We start from the raw sequence: 25,823 nt of genomic DNA, 5'->3' as shown, positions 1-25,823 counted from the left end.
GCATGGGGCTGCTCCAGGCTGCAGCCCCATGTGCTCTGCGATCTGCCGTTTATAGAACCAACGTCCGTTGCATGAAGGGCAGATCTGCGGGCGCGCAGCACATCGGGTCACAAACTCATTACTGCTCATTGTAGTAGCCTAGTAGGCTGTGGGATAGATTTCACTTGCTTTGGTTTTGTGTAATTTTCCTCCCTCCTCCGCAGTTAGACTGCTGCGCTCATTACCGGTAGTTTTATTGTCGGTGGCCATCAACAGGGGGGCCATGCTTGCTTATTGGCGTGCTTATTGGCGCTCTCTCCCGAAGTTTACTTTGTTGTTGTATTGTGTGCGAGCCGAGCACCGCGGCCACCGGCATCTGGACAGTGGACACTGACGTGACAGGCACAGCCAGCCAGTGGACACTGACGTGACAGGCACAGCCAGCCAGAGCTGGACATCTGGACAGTGGACACTGATGTGACAGGCACAGCCAGCCAGAGCTGCCAAAGTAACAGATACGGCACTTGAAAAAAACAAAACACAAAAAACCACGGCTCATAAAAGAAGGCCGGAATGTATGTACTTAATTTAACGCCATTCCCGGTGATTAATAGGGGCCCGGTAATTAATAGAAAGGAGGAGTTTATTGGAGGATTTACGGTATAGTAACTAAACTTTTCAAATAAATGTATTGGAGTAAAAGTACAATAGTTGGAACTGAGATGTAGTGGAGTAGAATTACCAGTAGAAGTATTGGGAATCTGAAATACTCAAGTAAAGTACAAATACCTCTGTCTGTCTGCGTGCGTGCATCCGTGCCTGCCCGCGGGGGGGGGGGGGGGGGGGGGGGGAGATCTATGTGAGCAAGTGTTGCCAGGTTGGGGGGGATCCCACTAAGGAGCAGAGAGCGATGATGGACCACTACCGAGGGGAGGGGGTTTAGGGTGACCTTGGTTGATGGGGTCAGTGTGTTCATTAAAAAAACTGGTGGCATGTGCCTTTATCAGCCCTCTCCAGTCACGTCTCCTGATCCCCTTCATCCTGCCCTCCTTCTGACACCCATGGCTTTTATGTTGGACAGGTGGACCCCACAGACACACACATGCATGTGCACACGCACACACACGCGTGCGCACACACACACACACCATGTGCATGTATGCACGCACACACACACGTTTGCTAGGACAGTGATTTCATGAAGGCCATTGTTTCCTCACAAGTAGCCTATAGTAGCACACACGCGCGCGCGCACACACACACACACACACACCCACACAACCTTGCCCTGAGCTGTAATCAAAAAGCATCGGTGTAATTGAAGCCATGCACTTCCCCACAGCCCTCCAGTCCTCCTAGGATTCCACAGAAAGTAACTTAGTACATTTACTCAAGGAACACAGTACTGTACTTAAGTACAATTTTGAGGGTTTACTTTTGAATATTTCCCATTTTCAGTAGCATACTTTTAATTCTACTCCACTACATTTCAGAGGCAAATTATGTTCTACTTTGTAGATTATCATTATTATTACAAAACATGCATTAACCACTTCAGCCGCAGTATATACATTTCCCATTTGAAAATAGCCGATCTACAAGCTTGCATCACGATATTGTATGAGTCGTCACGACATACAGATCAACAATTTCACAATTACAATTTCGTCATTTTTCTTTTTTTAAGTTCAGACTCTATCCTCCTCTCCTCCCCCCCCCCCCCCCCCCCCCCCTCTCTCTCTCTCTCTCAGCTGAAGTACACTGTATTTTTCCCCCTAAACAGAGCACACATATCGTCCTACGCGGGGGGGTTCGAAAGGTCACGTTTAAATGCGGCTCAGCCTCATGCTGCAGAGCACTATCACAGCATAGCGCTGCACCGTGCTTTTAGCCGTCAGCTCAGAGGTTAAAAGGGCCCTGGTTCTTCCTGCCTGCACATCCCACAGTCAGCCTAGCCTAGAGGGAGCTCGCTTTTTAGATCGCTGTCAGCGTTGCCATGTCTGCTTGTTATAAGTTGCAGGGTTGTGTCTCTTATTCTTATTCTTATTCTTATGTGGATCATTGATCTACTTAGCATTGCCAACATTCTGCTATTTCTGTGCCCGTGAACACGTTCCTATTCATTCCCCCAACACCTCATTCACATCACCTAACATCTCCAGAGACACATGCCCCCACACACACACACACACAACGAGCTCGGATTTGTTGATCTATTTGTATTTTTTCCACTTATAGCATGGCCGCGGGAAGATATTTACAGTAGGAGGTGCTGAACAGTCAGCAGGGGGTGCGCGCGCGTCAGTGCATGCCGCAAAATGTGCGTGCACATGCCTCGTGTGCGCACATTTTCACGTGGAAAGTGGCTTTTACTGTCCCTCTCCACACGCATGAGCAAACTGACACAGGCAATTAACAATAGCATGTCTGAACTCAACTCACCTACTACAGTCAAGATGACCGTGTTTTTCATTGGCCAGTCTCTCCCTGCATCTCTTCTAATGCTCTTCACACTTGTCCCACCCACGGCGGGGGGTTGACGACTTGCCATTGTCTTCTAAATGTCACATTCCAACGTTTCAACTCGACAGGACAACTCGACTTATTTTTTTCTTTTTCATTTCAGTTTACCAAACTATAATTATAGTGACGGTGTGAGCGCTATATTGAATACCCTTACTGCCTGCAAATAATTTAGTCTTTGATTGTGTGATTAACGGATTATATATATATATATATATATATATATATATATATATATATATATATATATATATATGTGTGTGTGTGTGTGTGTAAATCCTCGGTCAGGAGGTAACAGGGGTCCAACACAGTTTGGGAGCGGATAAAACACTGTCCAACTTTGTATTGAGCCAGCAGCAGAAGGTTTATAGCAGCACGGTTTATACCATAGGATTGATCAAGTAGTGTTGTCTGCTTTGAGGGTTGTATGCTGTGGCAGTCTTTTTCTCTCACCTCTAAGCTATCCCACAACTCATTGCATTTGAGTTGTATAGCTGGAGCTCAAGGTGAGAGTGTCAAACGCCCAGAATGGCTGGCCAATGCTGAAGGTTTAATGTTGAGCGCTCTGTAGCACTTCCGCATTTGACCACCAATATTTGGTCGGCAAATGCGGAAGTAGAGCGTTCTTCCGGGTGCTTCAAAACACCACTGAGCAACTTCCATTGAAATGAATAGCAGGGGGCGAAGCATTCCGCGAAGCATTCCTTTATAACTTGCTTGTGTGTGTGTGTGTACACAGGTGTCAGTGGTACATCAAGGCCAAGATGAGCTCGGAGGAGAAGAGGAGGGCCAACTATCCCAATGGACATGGTAAGTGTCTCTCTCTCTCTCTCCTTTTCCACATGTGTGCTTCCAAGGCGAATTTGATTAGCTTGAGTCCAGAGGATTGGAGCAGGTTGGACTGGCAGCCTGGACATTTCTGCCTATGCTCGCTCCTCCGACGCTGCATTTATCTCTAAAATCCTTACGGATTGATCTGTTTGACATGCGTGCATTCTCCCACGCCCATGCACAACAAACAGCGTGATCAAACCATGATTTTATGTGCTGCTTCGCTAGCTTTGATCACTGTAATTCAGATATGTATGGATGCACGTCAGTATACCAGTTGAATCGACTGGGAAACTTTCACTCATTCACGCATTACCGAACAAACGCACGTACACACACACACACACAAACACACAGCGTATACATTATTCTGATCATGAAGAGATCAAACGTTTCGTCGGCTCTTTTGAAGAGCCCAATAACAAATCAGTCTACAACACCAGGGTTTCTCAAAGTGGGTGCCATGACGCAAGTAGGACAGTTAGCAACTCCTGCGAACAACAAAAGTGTTAACGAACGCCGAATAGCATTAGGTAACCCCTCACTATCGTGTCAGATTTGTAGGTACGTGTCGGATTTTCCAAATGTAAGGTTATAGGAAATACAGTTGCAGCAGCCGCTTCTCGATGGCGTCGCACCCGGTCTCGCTAAGATCCCATCCCACGGCCGCTTATTGGTTCGTCCCGGCCGTGGGATGGTTCAACGCCAATCTCTGAGAGATCCCAGATGGAGGCTATAATCATTACCGCCCCCATCTGGCGGAGTCAGGTCAGCATTACAGTACGTCCTACCGGGGAAACTCCCCACTGTCAGGTGATAAGAAGTGGCCAAATACGGCCCACGGGCTGACTCTGACCGGCCCGCGAAAGACTACATGATAATTTGAAAATAAAACCTACTTTCCAATTACCTTATGGGTGGACTAAAAACGCATTGCTTTTATTTTGAAGCCCATTTATTCTCACAGTGCACACAATTTGCACGTGCATGTGAATTGCGTGTGAGTGTGATTGAGAACCTGTCTTCCTTCCTTCACCCCTTTTTGGATTTATTGGTGACAACAACGTCGGTGAATACAAATAGCCATGAAACCCAGCTGGGAAAGGAAACGTCTCATGCAAGTAGAAAGTAGAAAAAAAAATCACACCTATGTGTTAAGTGAGGGCGAGCGCTCTTCATCATGACGTAAAATTGTCATTAAGCCTATAATTTGAGTCAAATGTTTCACATTTTGTTTACCATTGCTTTGGAAATTGTGCTTGAATAAATTACATTTTTGTAAGGCAACCTCACCTTTTCATTGCCTAATGATAACATATACTCTTACCACCAAATATTTTATGTTTCTCATTTGGCCCCTTGGGAAAAATAATGGCCCAATAATTGCCCACCCCATATATAGGCATTGGCACCGGGTGAAAAATTGGTTATTAAAAATAAGCTAAAAGAAATAACAGGACTTTTACTTTCAACACATTATTTTCACAATGCAGTGATGCTGCTGTCCACAAATGCCCAAAAATCTACGTTCTTTCCTCACCACTGTGTCTGTGTCTCATAGCTTAACGGCTCTGCTTTTTCACTTTTCGCTGATACTTTTTCTCTATGTACCTCTAACGTGTTTGTTTTGGAGAGTTCTAAGGATGCGACAACGCCTGGGGAAAGAGAACAAGGTTCAAAAGGCACCCCCCCCCCCAAACTCTGCCTTTTTTGGCCGTGTTTATGCGTTTGTGCGGTGGCTGACATCCCACCTTTGAGACGAGAGCCGGGTGGCGAATGTGTGTCGCAATCACTTTCTCCACCGGAAAGAAAGCTGCTATTGAGACACACACAGACGCCTCAATTTGTTTTGAAGTGAAGGGGAATGAAGTGTGTCCCTCACCTCTCTCCGTAGCGGCATTTGAGCGATTGGTAACGCCTCTACCTTTCAGTTTTTTCCCCCTTTGCTATTTTTCTTCAGTCTCTCTTGTGTGTTCTCTCTCTCTCTCTCTCTCTCTCTCTCCCTCTCTCTCCATCACTCTCTCTCAGAAGGGTTAGCAGGGAAACGGAGATGTCAGGAGAAGTGATCGATTGCTGCCTTTAAACAAACCAACAGAAGGAAAAGCTCCTTCGAACCCTCCGCCCCCTTCCTCTACACCTCTCTTTCCTTCCACCCCCCCCCCCCCCCCCACCCCACACACACGCACACACTTGAATGTTAGTGTGATGTCCTCTGTGGGCTTTTTTAGGCTAATCTAGTTGCAGCACTCCATTCTACACCTCCCCATGGTCTACCTTTCTATACTCTCTCTCTCTCTCTCTCTCTCGCACGCAAGCACGCACGCACGCACACACACACACACACACACACACACACACACACACACACACACACACACACACATACACACACACATACACACACATAACAGTTTGTTTTTAAATCTTCTGTCGGAGGAAAAAAACACGGCCAAGCCGTCGGGAACCGGAGAGGGGGTTGAAGGAGAGTGAGCAGGAAGACACGGGAGATGGAGTGATGAATTAAGACGGCCCAGAGGAGAGGAGAGGAGAGGAGAGGAGAGGAGAGGAGAGGAGAGGAGAGGAGAGGAGAGGAGAGGAGAGGAGAGGAGAGGAGAGGAGAGGAGAGGAGAGGAGAGGAGAGGGAAAAAATCATAATCGTGAAATCCATTCACAGGCTGTGCTGACAGTATGTGGTGTGTTCTCTTTGAACAGCCTCACACCTTTCATTTCCTAAGGACTGCACCCCACTCCACATTTCAATTTGGAGAGCCGAGCGCTTTCCCTTCACTTATGTGAGAATACAAAGAATATCCTAGATGTGGACCCATTAAGTTCTGAGCCCCATATCTTCTAAATCTTAACCGTTGTCTATAAATTAAATGAAATCAATAATTCAGTAAAATACAGTATATGCAGCTATGTCAGTGGTGATCAGACTTTTTCATGTCAAGGAACCCCAAAATGTATGTGTTTGGCTGCCAACCCCCATCTGAAAGTATTTTCTCTCTCTCTCTCTCTCTCTCTCTCTCTCTCTCTCTCAGTTCCATTCCCAGGGATAAAGACCTATGTGGATCCAGATACCTACGAGGACCCCAGCCAGGCCGTGCACGAGTTCACCAAGGAGATAGACCCCACACGCATCCGCATCGAGAGAGTCATAGGAGCAGGTACACACACATGCACGCACACACGCACGCAGGCCCACACACACACACACACACACACACACACACACACACACCACGGCGCAGGCCGTGCATGGGACACAGGGATGTGGCACATTAGCGCTGATAGCAGCTGTGCTGTAATGTGACACAGAATTCCAGCCCACTATTTGTGCTTCCTGCTTGTAATTGCTCTGATCCTGCTCTCGTCCCCTGCACTGAGCACACAGTGCTTATTTTCCTCCCCGCGCGGCGGCATCGAGCTGTCACTTCCACCGTGCATATAGCCTCGCGCAACCGGGGAATATTAAAGCTTTAACGGCTTTACAGAACAAAAGACGGGCTAAGAATAGATTCCGTGGCTCCTTTTTTGTTTTATTTTTCTTGTGGAAGGTTGCAGCGAGACTCTTTACACGGCTGAATTATTCAGAGAGGGTGAACCAGGTGGCTTCTTATAGAACCCCCAAAAAGCTGGGAATTGCAACAGTGCCCCCCGGTGGTTTGTTTTTGTATTTCATCAAAGTGGTGGAATCCTGCTATGTCCAAATCTGTTACTTTTCTGGGAACCCTTATTTTTTTGTTTCCTACAATTATTGTAATTATTATTTGAATTATTATCATTTCAAAACATTTCATGAATTAAAAACTAAATTATATATTTTTTCTGTCAATTCATGAAGAAATCAAAGAAAATCTAAGAGATTCCATGAATTGGAAAATAAATCTTTTGAGAAGTAGTGGAAATGGCCGATCTACAAGCTCGTAGATCAGCTAACTTCACTAGCTTGGGTCCCAGCCGGGCAAAACATTGAGATCTTTTGCACTCTTGAGAGGGTCTTGAGATAAAAAGTTTATTTCGATGGTTCCAACCTCAAGCTGTTGTTAATACTTTTCATTTGTTCAATAATTATCAAACGGCAGATTTACAGGTTTTACAGATTTTTAGCTACAGGCATGCCGCGATGCAATGCAATGTGAGCTTGTAGATCTATCTTTGCTTGACACTGTCATATGATGAAGTTTGATTTAAATATAATTTGGAGATACAAGGTTTCAGCTTGACAGCAACGATTTGTATGCGTCACTGTGTGTGTGTGTGTGTGTGTGTGTGTGTGTGTGTGTGTGTGTGTGTGTGTGTGTGGTGCGTCTTCCATGCATGCAGGCGAATTCGGCGAGGTGTGCAGTGGTCGCCTGCGGTCGCCGGGGAAGAAGGAGATCGCCGTGGCGATCAAGACGCTGAAGGGTGGCTACGTGGAGCGCCAGAGGCGGGACTTCCTGCGCGAGGCATCCATCATGGGCCAGTTTGACCACCCCAACATCATCAGGCTGGAGGGAGTGGTCACCAAAAGTAAGTAAAACACCGTCATTACTGGAGGGAGTGGTCACCAAAAGTAAGAGAGGAAACCCTGACTGGCTGGCTTTCGAGTGAAGTCCTTGTCTGCGTTAGGGAATCCGCCATTACTCAGCAGGAGAGACACAATGGAGTTTGCAGTGATCTGTGTAGGAGTTGTTGACCTTCCAGTCAGCTTGTTCAAGGTCTGCCAGCCCCGTCGACTGGAGTGTGTGAAGTCAATTGACTCCACTGTCTCAGCCCAAGTTTCTCGTTTAACCTGCAGAATAGGTCGTCTGCTGCTTTGTCCCTGTCTTCGCTGGTTTGTGCTTCTGTATAGCAGTGAAGTACAGTAGGTGTTCACATTCGTCATCCCAGCAGGGAACACCGCAGGGGATGTTGTTCTTGGCAGCGGCCAGCAGCATCTTGCAAACGTTTCTGAAGGTCTCACATCCTGCATATTTCCGCATGCTGAAAATAGACAATCTACAAGCCACAATGTGTTGCGGACGCGGCGCAAATCAGCTATTTTCAGCATGCGACACGTCGTACGACGAAGCATAAGTCAGGCTTCACTTTGTTTTTAGCCGAGACAGGGCGATGCACACATCGCTCCTCGTAGAAAAATAAACAGTTAATGCAAGGTCGGGACAGTTTGTCGGGAGTCGGGACACGGTATTGATAAGCTATGAGCTTTTTTCGGGGGCACGTTATGTAAAATCAAACAACAAGTTTACCGCAGTGTTTGGGACATGTTCTGTGTCTGCGTGGATCAGTGCGGGTGAGAACACACACACATCATAGAGTTGTGAGCTCGAACCAGAGAATTGCACGGCAGAGAAGGATTACTTTAATTTGGTGTGTTGGACTCAGATTTATTTTGCTTTAGCAGGACCGGGCTGGACTTTTGGCCCTGTCCAGTGCTTTAATGAGCAAGATCCGTACCATAATTTCCCTAATGTACGTGAAAATGATTTTCTGATTTCCATCTTCAAAACAGCAGATTTGTGCTCTTGTGTATAGGCCAAACAATATTAGAGTTGTTATGCTTCTGATGGATCCATGTGGCTAGTGTTGTTCCGTCTGCACAGGGCAATGGAGATGCACACCTCTAGTAACATCCACATAGACTAGTCCACAATGGAAGGTAAATCCAAAGTCCACAAGGAAAGGTAAATCCACATAATCTAAAGGACAATCCACCTAGTCCCCGTAAGGCAACATCCACATGCGGTAAATCCACAGGAAAAGTGAGAGAGAGAGAGAGAGAGAGAGAGAGAGACAGAGAGAGACAGACAGACACACAGACACACAGACTGAGAGAGATAGAGATAGAGAGAGAGAGTGTGTGTGTGTGTGTGTGTGTGTGTGTGTGTGTGTGTGTGTGTGTGTGTGTGTGTGTGTGTGTGTGTGCGTGTGCGTGCGTGTGCGCGCGTGCATGCGGGCGGGCGTGTGTGTGCATGGAAGTTAAGCAGCAGTATTTTATGGGTAACCCAGCACAGCACAACATATGGTTGATTTTACAGATGCAGTATAAAGAGACACGGAGCTTTGAAGATAAATGTGTTCCCTGAAGACTGACCCCCCACACACCATGTGACTGCCGACTTACAGGGGAATATGATTTAACCACATGAACCTTAACCTATAATTTATATTCTGGGCATGTTGTTACGGAATGGACCATACTGTAATAAACGTGTCATGTCATGAAATGATTATTGCGGGCCAAAATTATTGTGATTGTGAAATAATAAATGCAATCACCTCAATCTGACACTCAATTCAAAGACAAATTGAGTGTAGAGAGAGGGGACATAATCACATGAGTGCAATTTTGAGTGGCTGCACCACTCAAAATTCTTTGTCATTCTGAACAATGTGCCATATTAGGGACTTGAACAGCCAACCGGCTTCTTTGATTGGCCAAAATGTTTTTGATGTTTTGGCCTGTGCCAAAACGAGGGAACTCGTCTTTCTTTAATTTCATTTAATCGAGTAATTTTAAGAATATTATTTATTTTCTTTTTTTAGTTTTAGTTTTGCTTTTACTCACATGTTAGACAGCCTGCTTACGGATCCGACGTGCACGCTCACATAGATATATACAGTATAAGAAAGCTAGATGGCTCACCCGCGCTCTGGCCAATGGAGAGCGACGTTGCTACGTGGCGGCCATCTTACCTCGGGGCAGCATAACATTGTGTCTATGGTCATGTACTTTTAAATAACCATAACATTGTGTCTATGGTCATGTACTTTTAAATAACCATAACATTGTGTCTATGGTCATGTACTTTTAAATAACCATAACATTGTGTCTATGGTCATGTACTTTTAAATAACCATAACTTGCTCAATTTTCAACCGGTTTGGTTTATTATAAACGTCAGAGAAGTATACGTATATGCTTTTATACGACATTCATATAAAAAAACTAATTAAGCAGATAAGCATCCTGAATCATAGCCACGTTGACAACGTTTGTAATAAACTAACCCGTTTGGAAATCCGTCAAGATTTGAGCGAGTTATGACTGTTTTTGTTTGAGCTGCCATTGAACATACTGTACTGTAGCCCCGAAGCAAGATGACCGCCGGGAGAACTACGTCAGAGACTCCGCCTTGAGCCATCTAGCCTTTCTATTTGTCTATGCACGTGCATACAGTATTACTCCTTTGTGTGGGTGTGGCCACATGAAAACATAATTGTAACAGTTTCTATACACTTTTTTGAAAACTTCCTCCTAGAATAATAATATTTGCATGCCTGATAGGGGGATACAAAATCATGGCACCCCGTCTTTAAGTTCACATTAGGCTGCTATGCAGCCATTACAAAGAGTTCTGTAACTCTAACAAAGTCACGTCTGCAAGTACGTTGTGTGTGTGTGTGTGTGTGTGTGTGTGTGTGTGTGTGTGTGTGTGTGTGTGTGTGTGTGTGTGTGTGTGTGTGCGCGTGTATGTGTAGACACATGACAGCTGTTTTTTGACATATAGGGAGCGACTCATCAGAACAAGCCATTCTGCGTGGTTGCTTATCCAACAGTGCACCAAACTATCACACACACACACACACACACACACACACACACACACACACACAGTCATAGAGAGAGGCATTTTGTTTACTGACTCCACTCGCTCTGTGTGAGTCTCTCTCTCTCTCTCTCTCTCTCTCTCTCTCTCTCTCTCTCTCTCTCTCTCTCTCCTTCTCTCCCTCTCCCCGTCGTCCGTCCATCTGTTGTTGTCGTTCTAGGGAGACTAATTAAGAGTGAGAGAGTCAGTGTGCTGTGACTGTCACTTTACCTGAGCAGGGAGAGGAACAGGTGAAACCGGGAACAGGTGCGCTTGTTTTCCTTCACGCACCGCACCGCATGCAGGAGCAACACTTCTTGCCGGCGGGGGAAAAATCTGCTTATTAGTTCAGGACGGCTGTGCTTCACTCTTCCGTGGTGTGACGCGTAAAGTACTCTAATGAGCTTCGTCCTCCTCTGGTGTTTGTACGGCGGGAGAGAACCAGGCCCCCAGAGCACCTGGGAAAAGTTGAAGACGCCCCACCCCCTACTGGTCAAGGCTGGAACTGCAGGCGGGTCGAAATACATGCACGACCAAAAGAGAGTGCAGCAGCTGGGGTTTGATACAGAGCGCTCATTCATGATCCGATTCAGGAGCGTTCGTGGAGGTTAGCGCTTCCGCATTGTGCGCACCAAATGTTGGTTCCCAGAACATGCAGTCGTTCTGGGTGCTTCCAAACGCCAGTGAGCAACTTCCATTGAAAATAATAGCTGGTGCGTGCGCGTGTGTGTGTATGTGTATGTGTAACACTGTATAACACTGGTCTTTTCCACTTGGCAAATGGCTGAAATCTCATGACACGCATGATCCAAACTGTCGTTAAGACCTCTGCAACATACTGTAGGAAAGATTTTATTTCACATTACTCAAAGGTGTGTGTGTGTGTGTGTGTGTGTGTGTGTGTGTGTGTGCGTGTGCGTGTGCGCGCCGGGGCACACACGTGCGCATTTGCAGGCAGACCAGTGATGATCGTTGTGGAGTACATGGAGAACGGTTCTCTGGACTCCTTCCTCAGGGTGAGTTGTGTGACTTCTAGCAGCAGGGTGTTTTATTTTAAACAGTTTATCGCTAGCATTAGCAATCGCAAGCTAATCTGATTGATAATAACTTTCATAATTAATAATAACCTAATAATTCATTCTAGGCAGTCAATGAGTAAGTGTGGTTCTAAAATCTGATTAATCTGCACAAAAAAAAATCACATTCAGACGTGGATGAAATATTAATTAAAACTGAATGTTGAGGTTAAATGTGAAAGCCAGGGACGGGTGTGGTAATCAACATCCCCCTGGTGCCCCAGATGCACACCCCGCTCAAACCTGTTTCCTTTTCTCTACCCAGCAACACGACGGCCACTTCACGGTGATCCAGCTGGTGGGCATGCTGCGTGGCATCGCGGCGGGCATGAAGTACCTGTCGGACATGGGCTACGTGCACAGGGACCTGGCCGCCAGGAACATCCTGGTCAACTCCAACCTGGTCTGCAAGGTGTCAGACTTTGGTCTGTCCAGAGTTCTGGAGGACGACCCTGAGGCCGCCTACACGACCACGGTATGACCCCCTCCCCCCTGCCATGCATACACCCGAGCTATTTACATGAGAGAGTTGCGACAACTCAACAACACTTCATAGTGTCAGTCCAATGGCGACTCCGGACAGCTATGGGGAGCATATTAGTGACAAAGCCCTGGAAGTTCACACAATGCACTGGACTCTATGGGAGTCGAGTAGACAAATAAATTGAAATTGGAATTAGACCGCGTCTCACAGCAGAGCCACACGGGGAACATGGCAGACAGCGTGGCAGACAGGCAGCATCGGAATTTCGGCACAACATTGAACATGGTCGCCTATGACTTCTCTCCTGCTTCTGCCAAACAACGTTACGTGCGTTAGCACACACTGTCATGCATCTATCTATCTATCTATCTATCTATCTATCTATCTATCTATCTATCTATCTATCTATCTATCTATCTATCTAAAACAATGTATTTAAAACTCCAGCCTGTCACTCTCAAGCGCTGCATGGGTCACATGACGGTGCTCTTTCCTGCCCCCCTCATTGGCGGCACTCTCTCTACTACACATCTCTGGCATAGACTAACACGGTACGAGCCCCCCACTGCCATGCCACAGTTATTCTGACCAGGGCTGCCCTATTCAGATGGTTTAAGGCCCGCCCTTCCGCATCTGATAATTCACACGTACAGACAAGTGCTAATCGTTTCCATATCCGCTATTCATTCCTATATCCATAACCATTTCCATCAGTCTAGCTCAGTCTAGCTCTAGACCGGATCAGTAGCCTGCAAAGCCACTCCATCCCAACCCAGTCTAACATTATAAATAAACACTCAAGCCCACAGTACCACCAAGGCTTGTGAAATTAGTAACGAGTTACAGTACGTTTGGAAAATAGTAACTTATTACTATTATTACTCAAATGTGGAAGTAATTGTTATAGGCCTATTTCTTAAGTAACTTTCCAGCACTGGTAATAAAGTCATGTCAAGTCATTGACTGAAGATGGAGTGAATATAGCATATTATTTTACAGCCGGGGTAGGGGATTCAGCTACACTTGCTATCAAGGCAATTCATTATTTATCTGCTGCTAGCTATTAGCATGAACGACGTTAAGCTGTGCCACCATCCGCGTCCACTTTAAGAGAAAGAATTTGCCCGTCCCCACACACACTCAACACACACACTTTGCTATAATTCTCGCAAGCGCACACTGTTTACCTGTCGTCAGAAACGTTTACACGTGTTGGGAGTGATGCGGTGCAAATTAAGTCACAAATGATATCCGAACTTTTGGACAGCTTTGCAAAATTCCAATTTACAGAGGTTTGAAAACCCTGCTTGTAACCGAGGTAAATGGACTTCAGATGTAACGTCCCATAGCTGGTGGTGACGGGGCGTTGCAATAGCAACCAGATCAATATTAAAAGCTGCTGTGGGGCTCAACCATTATACGCTGGGGTGTGTATATATACAGACCTAGCAAACAACGTCCCCTAGCGGCGGGGTACGTATATATACGTATCTGGAAGAATAATTGTTAATGAGAGCTGTGGTGCTTTCACAACAATATTGGCCTTGTTTGCAAGAGCGGACGCTCGCTGCCTAGGGTTCTACCATTATTTCTTAATGCATATTACCATAATAAAGCATAGTACCTTAATGCCTGAGCCAGCCAGCCGGCAGGCAGGACATACAGTAGCTGTTAATTCCGCATGGCTTTTGTAGAAAGCGCTGTTATGCTTTGAAAGGCTAGTTTGAAAGTAAATCACCCTGTTGTTGTTGGTTGGTTGGGTTGGAAGGGACGGGAAAAAAAACCTTTGTCTGGAATGTCATTCATTTATGTTTCATGAGGTGGAAATGTATTCATGCTGCAAAACGCTCACAAGGTGTTGTTTAAATTAATTCACAAGTATATAAAGTGTATGTAAATGTAGTGCATTATGTAAGCCCCTTGGCATCCTTATTCTGGGCATGCCATTCTGAAAGAACATCAAACATTTGTTTTAATGTAAGGAATTTCTCAAATAAAAGATAATGAATATAGTGTGTGTGTGTGTGTGTGTGTGTGTGTGTGTGTGTGTGTGTGTGTGTGTGTGTGTGTGTGTGTGTGTGTGTGTGTGTGTGTGCACAGGGGGGTAAGATCCCCATCAGGTGGACGGCGCCGGAGGCCATCGCGTACAGGAAGTTCTCGTCGGCCAGCGACGGGTGGAGCTACGGCATCGTCATGTGGGAAGTGATGTCGTACGGCGAGAGGCCGTACTGGGAGATGTCCAATCAGGACGTGAGTATTCCTACCGCACGTGCTCAGATCAGTTATGGATCCCGCCAGAGAGGCATTTAGCAGACGCTCTTAATCCAGAGAGATTTACATTAAGCAAGAACAAAAAGGCATGGGAATACATCACATATATAAAATGCATTTATCATGAAACATGCGTAAGCTAAGAACGTAACTAGAACATATCTATAAAATGAAACTATACATATAAACTATATACTATACTATACTATACTATACTATGCTATACATATGTACTATGAAGTGCTATGACTACATACAATGCAATTATTGTGCTGTCTACATGACATGCTATAAGTCTGTTCCAAATCCTATTTTTGTCTAAAAAGTGCTATCTAAGGGGCTAGGGTAAGTGGTATGGGCCATGATGGTGTCTTAAAAGGTCGGTTTTCAGACTACGGCGGAAGATTGGGAGTGATGCTGCAGTTCTGATTGCAGCACAGCAGTAAAAAGAAAAAGAATATCTAACCAAAATAGCCCAGACTGCCGTTATTGCCATCCATGAATTTTTACTCCGCACACCGGATGGTTGGCAACGAGCGAGCCGTTTGTTGTGTGTAATCTATAGTTAGAGCCCATTCAAGATCGAAAGGTGTCTCACTGCAAAATGTGAATGATACAAGGAACAGAGCTACGAGGCAGAGAAAAAAAAGTCTCTACCAGGAGGTGAAACATTGGTTGTTAATGGCATAGACATAAAAAGGTAGACGCCTCCTTCGGCTCTGGGGCGTGTGTCTCTCTTGAAGGCAACATGGAGGCAAGCTTTCCCGAGATTCCTTGCGAAGCATAGCATGCATAACGGAAGGGGTCTCTCGGTAGGCCAATCAGATGCACGTTTTTTAAATGTTTTTAAAAGTCCCGGAAAATGCGCGCTGTGATTGGCAAGTAGTCACTTGAGTGGCAGGGAGAGACCTGGAGGAGTCGCATGAGTGACGTCACTTGGGCAGCGACGCAGCATGCCTTCAGCGCTTCCACTTTACTTCCTGCCTTCAACAGAGACGCGTCGCTCCAATGAACTGCAGCGGCCAATGAGGCATCTATATATTTTTTATATCTATGTTAATGCTACCCCAACTGTTCTATGGCAATAGTCACACCAGGAGCCCCCCACCCAGGGCCACAAACACTGTGCAGGGGTCTGCCATGGCAATAGTCATCTGTGGTCCCTATGTCAGCCCCCACACATAAATTTATGGGGTGCTACATACATTTGATTCAAAAATAAACGCTAAACAAATCATATTTCTTAACGCTAGAACACTAAACATATTTTTTGTTACACCATCACTAATTTTACCCAATATAAAATATTCCATAAAAGATATTTCTCATCAAAATATATTGCATTTTTTACTTTTCACAAAAAAACATGGGGGGGCAAAATTGGTGAAAACCGTGCATTTAAAAAAAAAATCCTTAAAATAGAGGAATATGGTCCACCCATTCCTTAAGACATGTGATAATGGTCCTGTGAATAAATAATAAAAAAGTCCATTGTGGGTGTATTGGATTTTTCACTCCAGAGCCGTGCATACCTTTATATGTCTATGGTAGAAAAGACCAGGTATGTGGGCTGGGAAACAAACCTATCTTCTATGATGTCACTGAGCATCATGAAGGTGCTGAAAGACCCAACCACCTCAGACATAAGCAACATTATGAACATTTCAAAAATATACAGATGTCTAAATGTAGACGTCTAAATGTAGACGTCTAAATGTGTACGTCTAAATGTAGACGTCTAAATGTAGACGTCTAAATGTGTACGTCTTCTCTTATGGGGGTCCCTGGCATATCTTTTCAAATGGGGGTCCACGGGCTAAGTAGTGTCAATTTGGGGGTCCTTGACATGAAAAAGTTTGGGAACCACTGCTTTAAACACTTTAGCACTTTATGAACATGAACAAAATAGATGGGTCCCCCCTGGAACTCCCTCAGGTACCCCTGGGGGTCCCCGGACCCCACTTTGGGAACCACTGCCCTATAGGACTGGATCTTAGCAGCATGAACATCCATTGTGGTTAAACAACATGCAGCGGAGACGTGAGGAGACATTTCTAAACTGATCATCGCACATCATCATCCTCAAGGGGGCAGCGTGGCGGCCTTAATGGTGCATGTAATAATAGCCATAAATCCTGCTCCACAAATTAGAGCCGAGGCTCGTTCGTCTGGCTCACACTGACGTTTATGCAGCGATACGTTTCCTCGTCCCGACAGCCCAGAGGGGAGTTACACGTTTTACATTAGCCATGCTTTATGAGAACCAAGTGATGATCGTACTGTAGCGCTTTCCTAAGTAATGGCGTAAATAAACAGCGTTTTTTTATGATTATGACATTGTTGCGGCGGTCAGGCGGAAACCTTGTATCCCCGAAAACCTGTGTCCCGATGGATCCAACATAGCCATTGTTTAGTCACACAAGTATATTTTTATTTATTTTGTATTGCTTTTTTTCTCCCCAATTTGGTCGTCATGGCAAAGGATTCCTCCCCACACACAGTGACATTTGCGAGTTGGCACTGCTATTGTTGCATCCTGCACGCACGCACACACACACACACACACACACACACACACACACACACACACACATCCTGCAAGTTCTGGTTAATACTTTACCTTGAATTTTACATAACCGACTCAACCTTTAACCTGGAGTCCCTATTTTGTGCATGCCATTGTAGTTTTAAAAAATCACACACGTGTGAACTGAGTGGTGCAATTCCCCCCCCTCTCTCTCTCTCTCTCTCTCTCTCTCTCTCTCTCCGTCATTAGAGACACAGCACTACCCCTCTCTCTGTTTCTGGCGCCCCCTACTGCTATTAATAAGTCACATACTCGTGCTCATTCAGGTACACAAACAAACGGGTACACAAACAGGTACACGGACATTGCTGGTTGTAAGAGTGGTTGCACCACTCAAAAAAAGTTTAATAAATTGCGAAAATAGGTGATCTACAAGCATACAACATGTCGAATCACACATAGCGCCTTTATCCAAAGTTCTTTACAATGTGCATTACATAATAATAATAGATGTGATTTATATAGTGCTTTTCAAGGTACTCTAAGTGGCTTTACAGGACAAATCGAACCGTGAACATTCCGATTCCCAAGCGGCCGCTATACCACTTGAGCCACTGCCGCCCCCAAACTTCTAGAATAAGGCATAAAAAATGTGAACTATGGATATAACAGATTTCTGCCTGGCGGCACCGATGTGACCTGCGCTGCCAGAGTGAAATAAATGAGATATGGACGATGGTGCGTAGAAGGACAAAAACACAGCACTTTGTCCTGTGAATGAACTACTATGGAATGAACTTCCCATTGCAATCAGAACTGCAGACTCAGTCCCAATCTTCCACTGTAGTCTGAAAACCCACCTCTTCAGACTCCACCTTAGCCCGCAGAACTTGCTGAGTTGCCGTAGCACTTGTCTTGCACTAGCCTCTATGACCTTACAGCCGTATATATAAAGGCTAAATTATGTAATTTAGATAGCATATTATGTATTATCACATAGCACTCTATAGTGTATAGTTATAGTGTCATTGTACACATATTCTACTATTAGACGAAGGTTCTTAGCTTGCATTATGATCCTTGATGACTATATCTATGTATTTGATGTATTACCATTTGTTGTTCTTGCTTACTATAAGTCGCTCTGCATTAATACTACAGTGTCTGCTAAATGCCTAAATTGTCAATTGTATGAAGAAGGGGCATGCTGCTGGGGCCTGGGGCACAGAATTGGCTTTTTGAATGGTTCAATTGTGCTCAGTGGAGGACGGTGAAATGGAGACCGAGAAAATGAGAGATGTGCGGAGAATGACTGAAAAGGAATAAAGCCAGGGGTTGAGGTGAGGAGAGAGATAAAAGCATGAGAGAGAGAGAGAGAGAGCAGTCAGAGGTTGGTTGAGCAGACAGAGGTTGGCTGATCGCAGGTCTGCGGTCAGGGGATTGGAACGATGGCTGGAAGGAAGACATTCATCCCTCTCCTCACTGAGTGTGAAAACCCCTCCTTAATCCCCTCATCCCTCTCACACATGCACACACGCACACACACACACACACACACACAGTCGCACACGCAAGGTCTCAGGGTTTTGGCGGGGGGATTTTGTGCTTTTTGGGAATTGCTTAGAAGTGCTTTTCTATATGCCGTAAGCTGCAGTGCATAGGCCAAGCCACAGTGTGCTGCCTCCACAACTCGCATGCACGCACGTTTGTATCACTATTCTTGTGAGCTTATGATGAATTGAACATGGTGGACCCTATTGTAAACAAGTCTAATGCTTCATGGTGTCATCCACAGTTAATTCTCCAAAACTCTTAATAAACTCTTCAATCAATCAGTCAACCATAGCATAACATTTCAGGGCGACAATTTTACAAATGCCTGTTTTTTTTACTTCTTGTTTTGCCATTTTTAACCTAAAACTATGAAGCTGAAAATAGATGATCTTCAAGCTCACATCCCCATGTGCTCCTCTGAGTTTGTAGATCCGCTAATTTGGGTGCACAACCATGTTTTAGAACTAAGTAACTATGAGGCATAACTCCTACCTAATCTCTCAAGAACAGATTCAGAATAGTAATACAAGCACACATACAGTACACGCACACACGCACACACACACACACACACACACACACACACACACACACACACACACACACACACCCCTCCAGTCATTGGCTGGCTTTGAGCTTATAGCATGGATTAATGTACACATATCCTGTTTGTTGTGCACTTAAGTTATATAGCATGGATTCAGGTATAGACATTATGATGCAGCAGGTCATTCTTCAAGGGAAAACAAAGCGAGAACCAGATGTTGAACCTTACGGAGATGCAAGGTTCCATGCACGACTGACTCCCTCCTCCTCCGAGGACAAACAAACGTTTATCCTTGCAGGAAATGTGTGAAATGTGGAGGCTTAGTGGGTCTTAGGGGGGTTTCAGACACGAACGCTGCTCATGCCAGGACAGCAGGAGAACTTAAACCCACCTCACATCAGGAATACATGCTGGGGATGAAAAGGTGGCAGAGCTGTAAGGGAACTGAACCAGGGGCGTATTGACAATAGAGGCAGCTGCCAACCTAACTCCATTTGAAAAACAGACTGAGATAAAAAACATTAAAGTAAAAGATAGAGGAAAAACACCAAACCGGAGAACTAGTGGGCTGCGTGACCTCACCCATAGGAATGCAAATACGTGCTCTTGTCTGCTAGTGGGGGTCTGAGTGGACCGTCACCTGTACTTGCCTGGCAGGAACAATCTCTTTGAAAACCTGTTTAGTGTTTCTGAATTCGTGCAGCCACAAAATGCAATTAGAAAAGTGGGATGCAAATTAAGTTAGTATACAACACTTTGTTCCCACTCAATTTAAGCAAGGTGTCATTACTTCCAATGTAATGTTGAAATGAATGACTCATTTGTGCAGGACGACATGTTTCGCCGTATCCATAATGCTGCATAGGCCTACTGTGCTTTTAATAAAACAATACAAATACATTGATTAGGCTATTTCTGCATATTCTCTTCATTAAAAAATTTCAGTTTTGAAGTGTTGGGTTTTTTATGGGAAATAATAGATACTATGACATAATGACCAATCACAAGAGGGGGTGGGGAACTTTTCAAACCATTGAAAAGTTATAGGACAAAATAGGAACTATCAAATATCGACCAATCAGACGAGAGGGCAGGGCTAAGTTAACCAATGAAGGACAAGGACTCTGAACCAAGTCTAATGACACCACCCCCAAGTAAATCAGTTCAATAGGTCTACTTGCATAAAAAAAGAAAAACTGCTATTTTCACTTCCTGTTTGGCATTGAAGTTTGCCGCTTCGCCACTGTCGCGCCATTTTACGAAAACTCACACTTTCGATACATTTTCATTTAAGGTCGTTACGTTATTTTGTGGACGCTGAGCGAGTTTGATTTGGAATTGTCCGTCCTGATACGAGGAGTTCGTTAAAGTGTGACACGTGTAAATGGCATAAATTGCGGCAAAATGCCACAATAAATAAAAAATGGCTGACTTCCTGTTTGGTGTAGGTCATGGTGCAAAGAGGTAAGTCGGGACATGATACAGGTGTGTACCAATTTGCATACATGTAGGTGAAACCGTATTGTGGGTCTTCAAGCACAAACTATTGTAGGGTGTGCTATTGAGCCATTAGGCCACGCCCCCTTTGAGACATTTTAAAATATGTAATATTTTTCGACACTTGTGTGTACTTAAGTTAATGTACGTTGTTACTTTTCATCACTGATTCTGTGTATGTGATTACTTTGCATTGCTGCCATGCATGCAGGTGGTACACTACAGGCTCCCATGAGCTGCCCCGTGGCCCTCCATCAACTCATGACCCCCCCCCCCCCCCCGTGTGTGTGTGTCTCTCCAGGTCATCCTGTCCATAGAGGAGGGCTACAGGCTCCCTGCCCCTATGGGCTGTCCCGTGGCCCTCCATCAACTCATGCCCCCCCCCCCGTGTGTGTGTCTCTCCAGGTCATCCTGTCCATAGAGGAGGGCTACAGGCTCCCTGCCCCTATGGGCTGTCCCGTGGCCCTCCACCAGCTCATGCTGCACTGCTGGCAGAAGGAGAGGAGCCACCGGCCCAAGTTCACCGACGTGGTCTCCTTCCTGGACAGGCTGATCCGAAACCCCAGCACTCTGCTGCCCCTGGTGGAGGACATACACAGGTACAACAGATTAGAAACCCAGCCCTCTGCTGCCACCTGGTGGAGGATATACACAGGTACAACACATTAGAACTGCCCTGTTCCCTGTATCCCTGGTGGATACTCTATTGCCATTAGTGGAGAATATCCATAGATGCACAGACAGACATCTGACTATATGTTTATCATCAGTGCGTGTCTTTTATTGGACCATAACAGAATTGTACAGTAATTACTGGCTGTTATTTGCTCTGTAAACAGCAGTGGTGGAAAGAGTACTCACATTAGTAATGGTATCAATGAAGGGCCAGGCTATACAGTAGCCTACCTGTGCAATGCATTGTGATCTTTTACACCAGCTATTTTCAAATGACAGTGAAGTGACCATTAAATGGTAACTTCACTGTCACCTGGGGGGTATAATATAAGATTCTCACGCCGGGGGTTGGCCAGTTCAAATATGATTTTCTTTTCAAATCGCTTGTGGACAAGAATTAATTGTAGTTGTGTGCGTGCGTGCGTGCGTGCGTGTGCGTGTGCGTGTGTGTGTGTGTGTGTGCGTGCCTGCCTGCCTTCCAGTCTACCAGAGTCTCCGGTGGGAGAGGTGATGGACTATCCCATGTTCATCTCCATGGAGGACTGGCTGGACTCCATCAAGATGGGTCAGTACAAGAACAACTTCATGGCAGCGGGCTGCGACTCCCTGGACTCTCTGGCCAGGATGACCATTGAGTGAGTGCATACGACAAACACAGTCAGTGGGCAGAGGGGTTGTCGCCATATTGGCTTGTGGTTACCATCTTTGTCATGATTTGACATAGATACATATATAGTATACAAGTATACTTTTTGAACCATCTGTAGATTACTTTAACCCATTCAGGATGGGAACCCCTTTTGCTGTTTTAAGCAATACTTTGGCTCTTTTTTTAAATCGTTAAAATGCGTGCAAATCTTTGAATATATATTCTTTCACAGTGAACATTTTTAACTAATATCTTTGCATCTGGGAGGGTCCCTGGAACAAAAAAAATTCAGATGGGGGTCGGCAGCCAATGACATAACATTGCTGGGGCCCTTGACATGAAATAGTTTGAGAACCACTGATATGGAAACATTTTTGTAGAATCTCGTCTCTCAAAGGAAAATACAGTACAGTGGCCTATATGGTGGTTGAATTCACATGATGTGTATTACTATCCCCATAGTATTCGCATGCCAAGCACAGCATGTTTTCAGGTTTAGTCCTTTGTCAATTGAAGCCTAATTTGGATACTGACGCTTAACGCCATTGCCGAAGATCAATTGCGCTTTTATAGTGCATTCGATGGATCGAGCCATAATGCTACTTACGTTAGCATCGGGTAGCTAGCTGTTGTTGTCAAAAGACTCCGTCGCCCATCTTAGATCATCGGCACCATAAGAATCCATTCTATCCCTTTCTTTCAATCGCCTGTATCTACTATTCCTTGTCCCAGATGGCATTTTTGGTCAAAACGTTTCTTTGACAGCACAGAGGCGACGATGTGGAGCTCTCCAGAGCTCCGGTCTGGATTCACATTGTAAACATTGCCTGCCCAGCTCCGTGTAGATTCCTAGGTTATGTCTACTGCTAGTCAGTGTTGCCAACTCTCCAGTAACGGAAGTAGCTAGTGGCTCCTCGAAAAGTAGCTAAAAGTCGCCAGGGGTGGGATATGCGCGCGCGTAGCGCGCGCCGCCCCTAGCGACTTTTTTGCGTCCCTAGCGACTTTTAGGCGCCCCTTAGTGCACTTAGTTTGTATCATCTCTTCATTTGATAACACATCGTTTAAACTCATTGTAATATTAAAAAAAAACATACCTCAATCCTCAATTCAACTAATGTTTAGGACGCTATTTTGTTCCGATCCATACAGGAATTAGAAGGTTAATACTTTATGCATCCGAGTGTGTATTTTATTTTTACTAGCAGACTAAAAGCTGCCAGTGCTTCCTCCTTTCTTGCTCTGTCGAGCTCGAGGGGCGCGTTCGGAAATACCGCACCGGAGCGCACTCGCCTAGGCAGAGCAAGAAAGGAGGAAGCACTGGTAGACAGTCTGTGCAGTGTGCACATAACCGAGCCGAGGAAGCCACTGAGCCTGCTGTGAGCCAGACCAGACGCGCCGACCACTTTTAGTTTTGCCAATTTCGCGGATTTGAGGCTGAGAAAGAAAAAAAAAAGATTTTATCTCTGGCGCATATCTGGCGCCTGTCAACACGATTTGTCCCCAATTCACCAGGGGAAAAAAGCTAGATTTCTCGCCAGAAGCTTTTCACTAATTCAGTCGCTAGGGGGGTCTGGAAAGAAGCTAAATATGACGACAAATCCGCTAAGTTGGCAACACTGCTGCTAGTGGACCGGAGATGCGGCTTTTCAAAATAAGAGCTCAAATAAAAAAAAGTATGGCATGAATTAGATCCTAATTTTTCAATAAATGCTGTAATAAAAGTGTTAATGTATGTTCATCAACATAATTAGTAACTAAAGTTGTCAAATAATTGTAGTGGAGTAAAAGCAGGGTACAATATTTGCCTCTGAAACTTAGTGGAGTATAATGTATGTAGGCCTACTGAACATTTAAGACTCAAGTAAAGTACAAATACCTCAAAACTGTACTTAAATACAGTACTTAAATACAGTACTTAAAATGTACTTAGTTGGGGTGCATACTTAGTTTAGACTAGTCATTGGTTAGACATGGGTTAAGGTTAGGTTTAGGTGTGCTGCCCCATGGGAGGTTAGGTTTAGGGTGAGGGTTTGAGATAGGATGTAGTTGTAGGACTGAGATAAAAACGTTCAACTTAAAAATGATGTACTGCCGTTCTTTGGCCACCAGATGGCGACATTGAAACTTAGAAATATGAAAATACAGTGGTAAAAAGCATGAGAGTATTCACATACATAGTATTCATGTACCAAGTAGCCTACACCATGTTTTCAGGTTTAAACATTAGAAAGAAACTACACTTTAGAAAAAATAAACAAACACACAACAAAAACCTGTAGTGGACATGATAACACTGGTTTTTTCCAGAGCGGGTTAACCACTTGGCAAATGGCTGAAATCTCATGACACTTTTAGTCTTGCATGATCCAAACTGATGCTGTCTTTAAGACCTCTGCAACATACTGTAGGAAAGATTTAATTTCACATTACTCAAAGGTGTGTGTGTGTGTGTGTGTGTGTGTGTGTGTGTGTGTGTGTGTGTGTATATGTTCATGTGTGCATGCCTGCGTCCTTGCGTGTGTGTGTGTGCGTGCGAGTGCATGCATGCTTGTGTGTGTGTGTGTGCATGCGTCCCTGCCTGTGCGTGCGTGCATGTGTACCTGCCTGTCCGCGTGTGAGGGCGTCCCTGCGTGTGTGTGTGTGTGTGTGTGTGCATGCGTCCCTGCCTGTGCGTTTGTGCATGTGTACCTGCCTGTCCGTGTGTGCGTGCGTGCCTGCGGTTCCCCTCTCGCCCTAGAGATGTGCGGCGCGTGGGGGTGGAGCTGATCGGCCATCAGCGGCGGATCGTCAGCAGCATTCAGACGCTGCGCCTGCAGCTGATCCAGCAGCAGGAGAAAGGCTTCCATGTATGAGACCGCCGCATCCCAGCATGCACTGGGACGCGTGGACAGACGGCCTGGATGGGAGCGAAGTCTAGACGGATGGACGGACGGACAGTCACAGCCTGTGCCTCAGCGACCACTCACTCCCCTCCCCCCAAAACCCCACACCCCAACGCACGCACGCACACACACACACACACACACACACACACACACACACACACGCAGGGGTCATCAATATGTCTGTACATGGACAAGTGTGTTTGTGTTTTATTTGTTTACACAACACTATAAAAATGGTCAAGTCTCCAGGTTTTCTTCACAATCTGTATCACACTGATTTACTACGACACTATGGCATAGTACGAGTCCAACTAGTACTAGTCTCAAATGTGTTATTTGGAAGGAGCTCCTTAACTCTGAGAGCGTACAAATGGAACACTCTCAGAGGTACAGAGACCTGTTATGTTCATTCAGGATCTGTGTGGTCCTGGTAATACTATTGTCCACTCATTCTGTATGTCCACCACAAGCCAACGATGACCCCTGACACACACACACACACACACACACACACACACACACTCACACACACAGAGAGAGGCCGCCTCAAGGACTGTCTATACGCCGATTGGATATTGGGACTATAGCTATAGCGAGCCGCCTTCCCATCCAATAGCAAAGAAGACTGTTTTCTATGGCCCCCCCACTTGCATCCACCCCCACCCCTTCCGCTTCCGCCAGAAGTCGACAGAGGAACAAACGGTCTCTCAGAGACTGGCCCTTCCCACCAGACTGGCCAATCCCCCCACCAACC

General features: G+C 45.4%; 1 protein-coding gene across 1 annotated transcript in view; it reads left to right on the top strand.

Annotated features, from left to right (window-relative positions):
• Positions 1–25,246, top strand: part of LOC308331145 (ephrin type-A receptor 6-like) — a gene marked incomplete at its 5' end in the record, with an annotated part of 218,039 nt that extends 192,793 nt beyond the window's left edge. Inside the window, 9 exons of the mRNA XM_080786351.1 lie at positions 3,242–3,312; positions 6,375–6,500; positions 7,660–7,845; positions 11,859–11,920; positions 12,246–12,455; positions 14,565–14,714; positions 21,266–21,459; positions 22,018–22,170; positions 24,922–25,246. Coding sequence (XP_080642477.1) covers positions 3,242–3,312; positions 6,375–6,500; positions 7,660–7,845; positions 11,859–11,920; positions 12,246–12,455; positions 14,565–14,714; positions 21,266–21,459; positions 22,018–22,170; positions 24,922–25,036 — 1,267 coding nt within the window. The 3' untranslated portion in view covers positions 25,037–25,246. The remainder of the gene's footprint in view (positions 1–3,241; positions 3,313–6,374; positions 6,501–7,659; positions 7,846–11,858; positions 11,921–12,245; positions 12,456–14,564; positions 14,715–21,265; positions 21,460–22,017; positions 22,171–24,921) is intronic.
• Positions 25,247–25,823: the final 577 nt, after the last annotated feature.

The sequence above is a fragment of the Protomyctophum bolini genome, assembly GCF_963924005.1.
Source record: "Protomyctophum bolini genome assembly, chromosome: 16".
In the NCBI taxonomy this organism is placed as follows: Eukaryota; Metazoa; Chordata; class Actinopteri; order Myctophiformes; family Myctophidae; genus Protomyctophum; species Protomyctophum bolini.
This window is presented reverse-complemented; position numbering and strand designations above follow the sequence as displayed.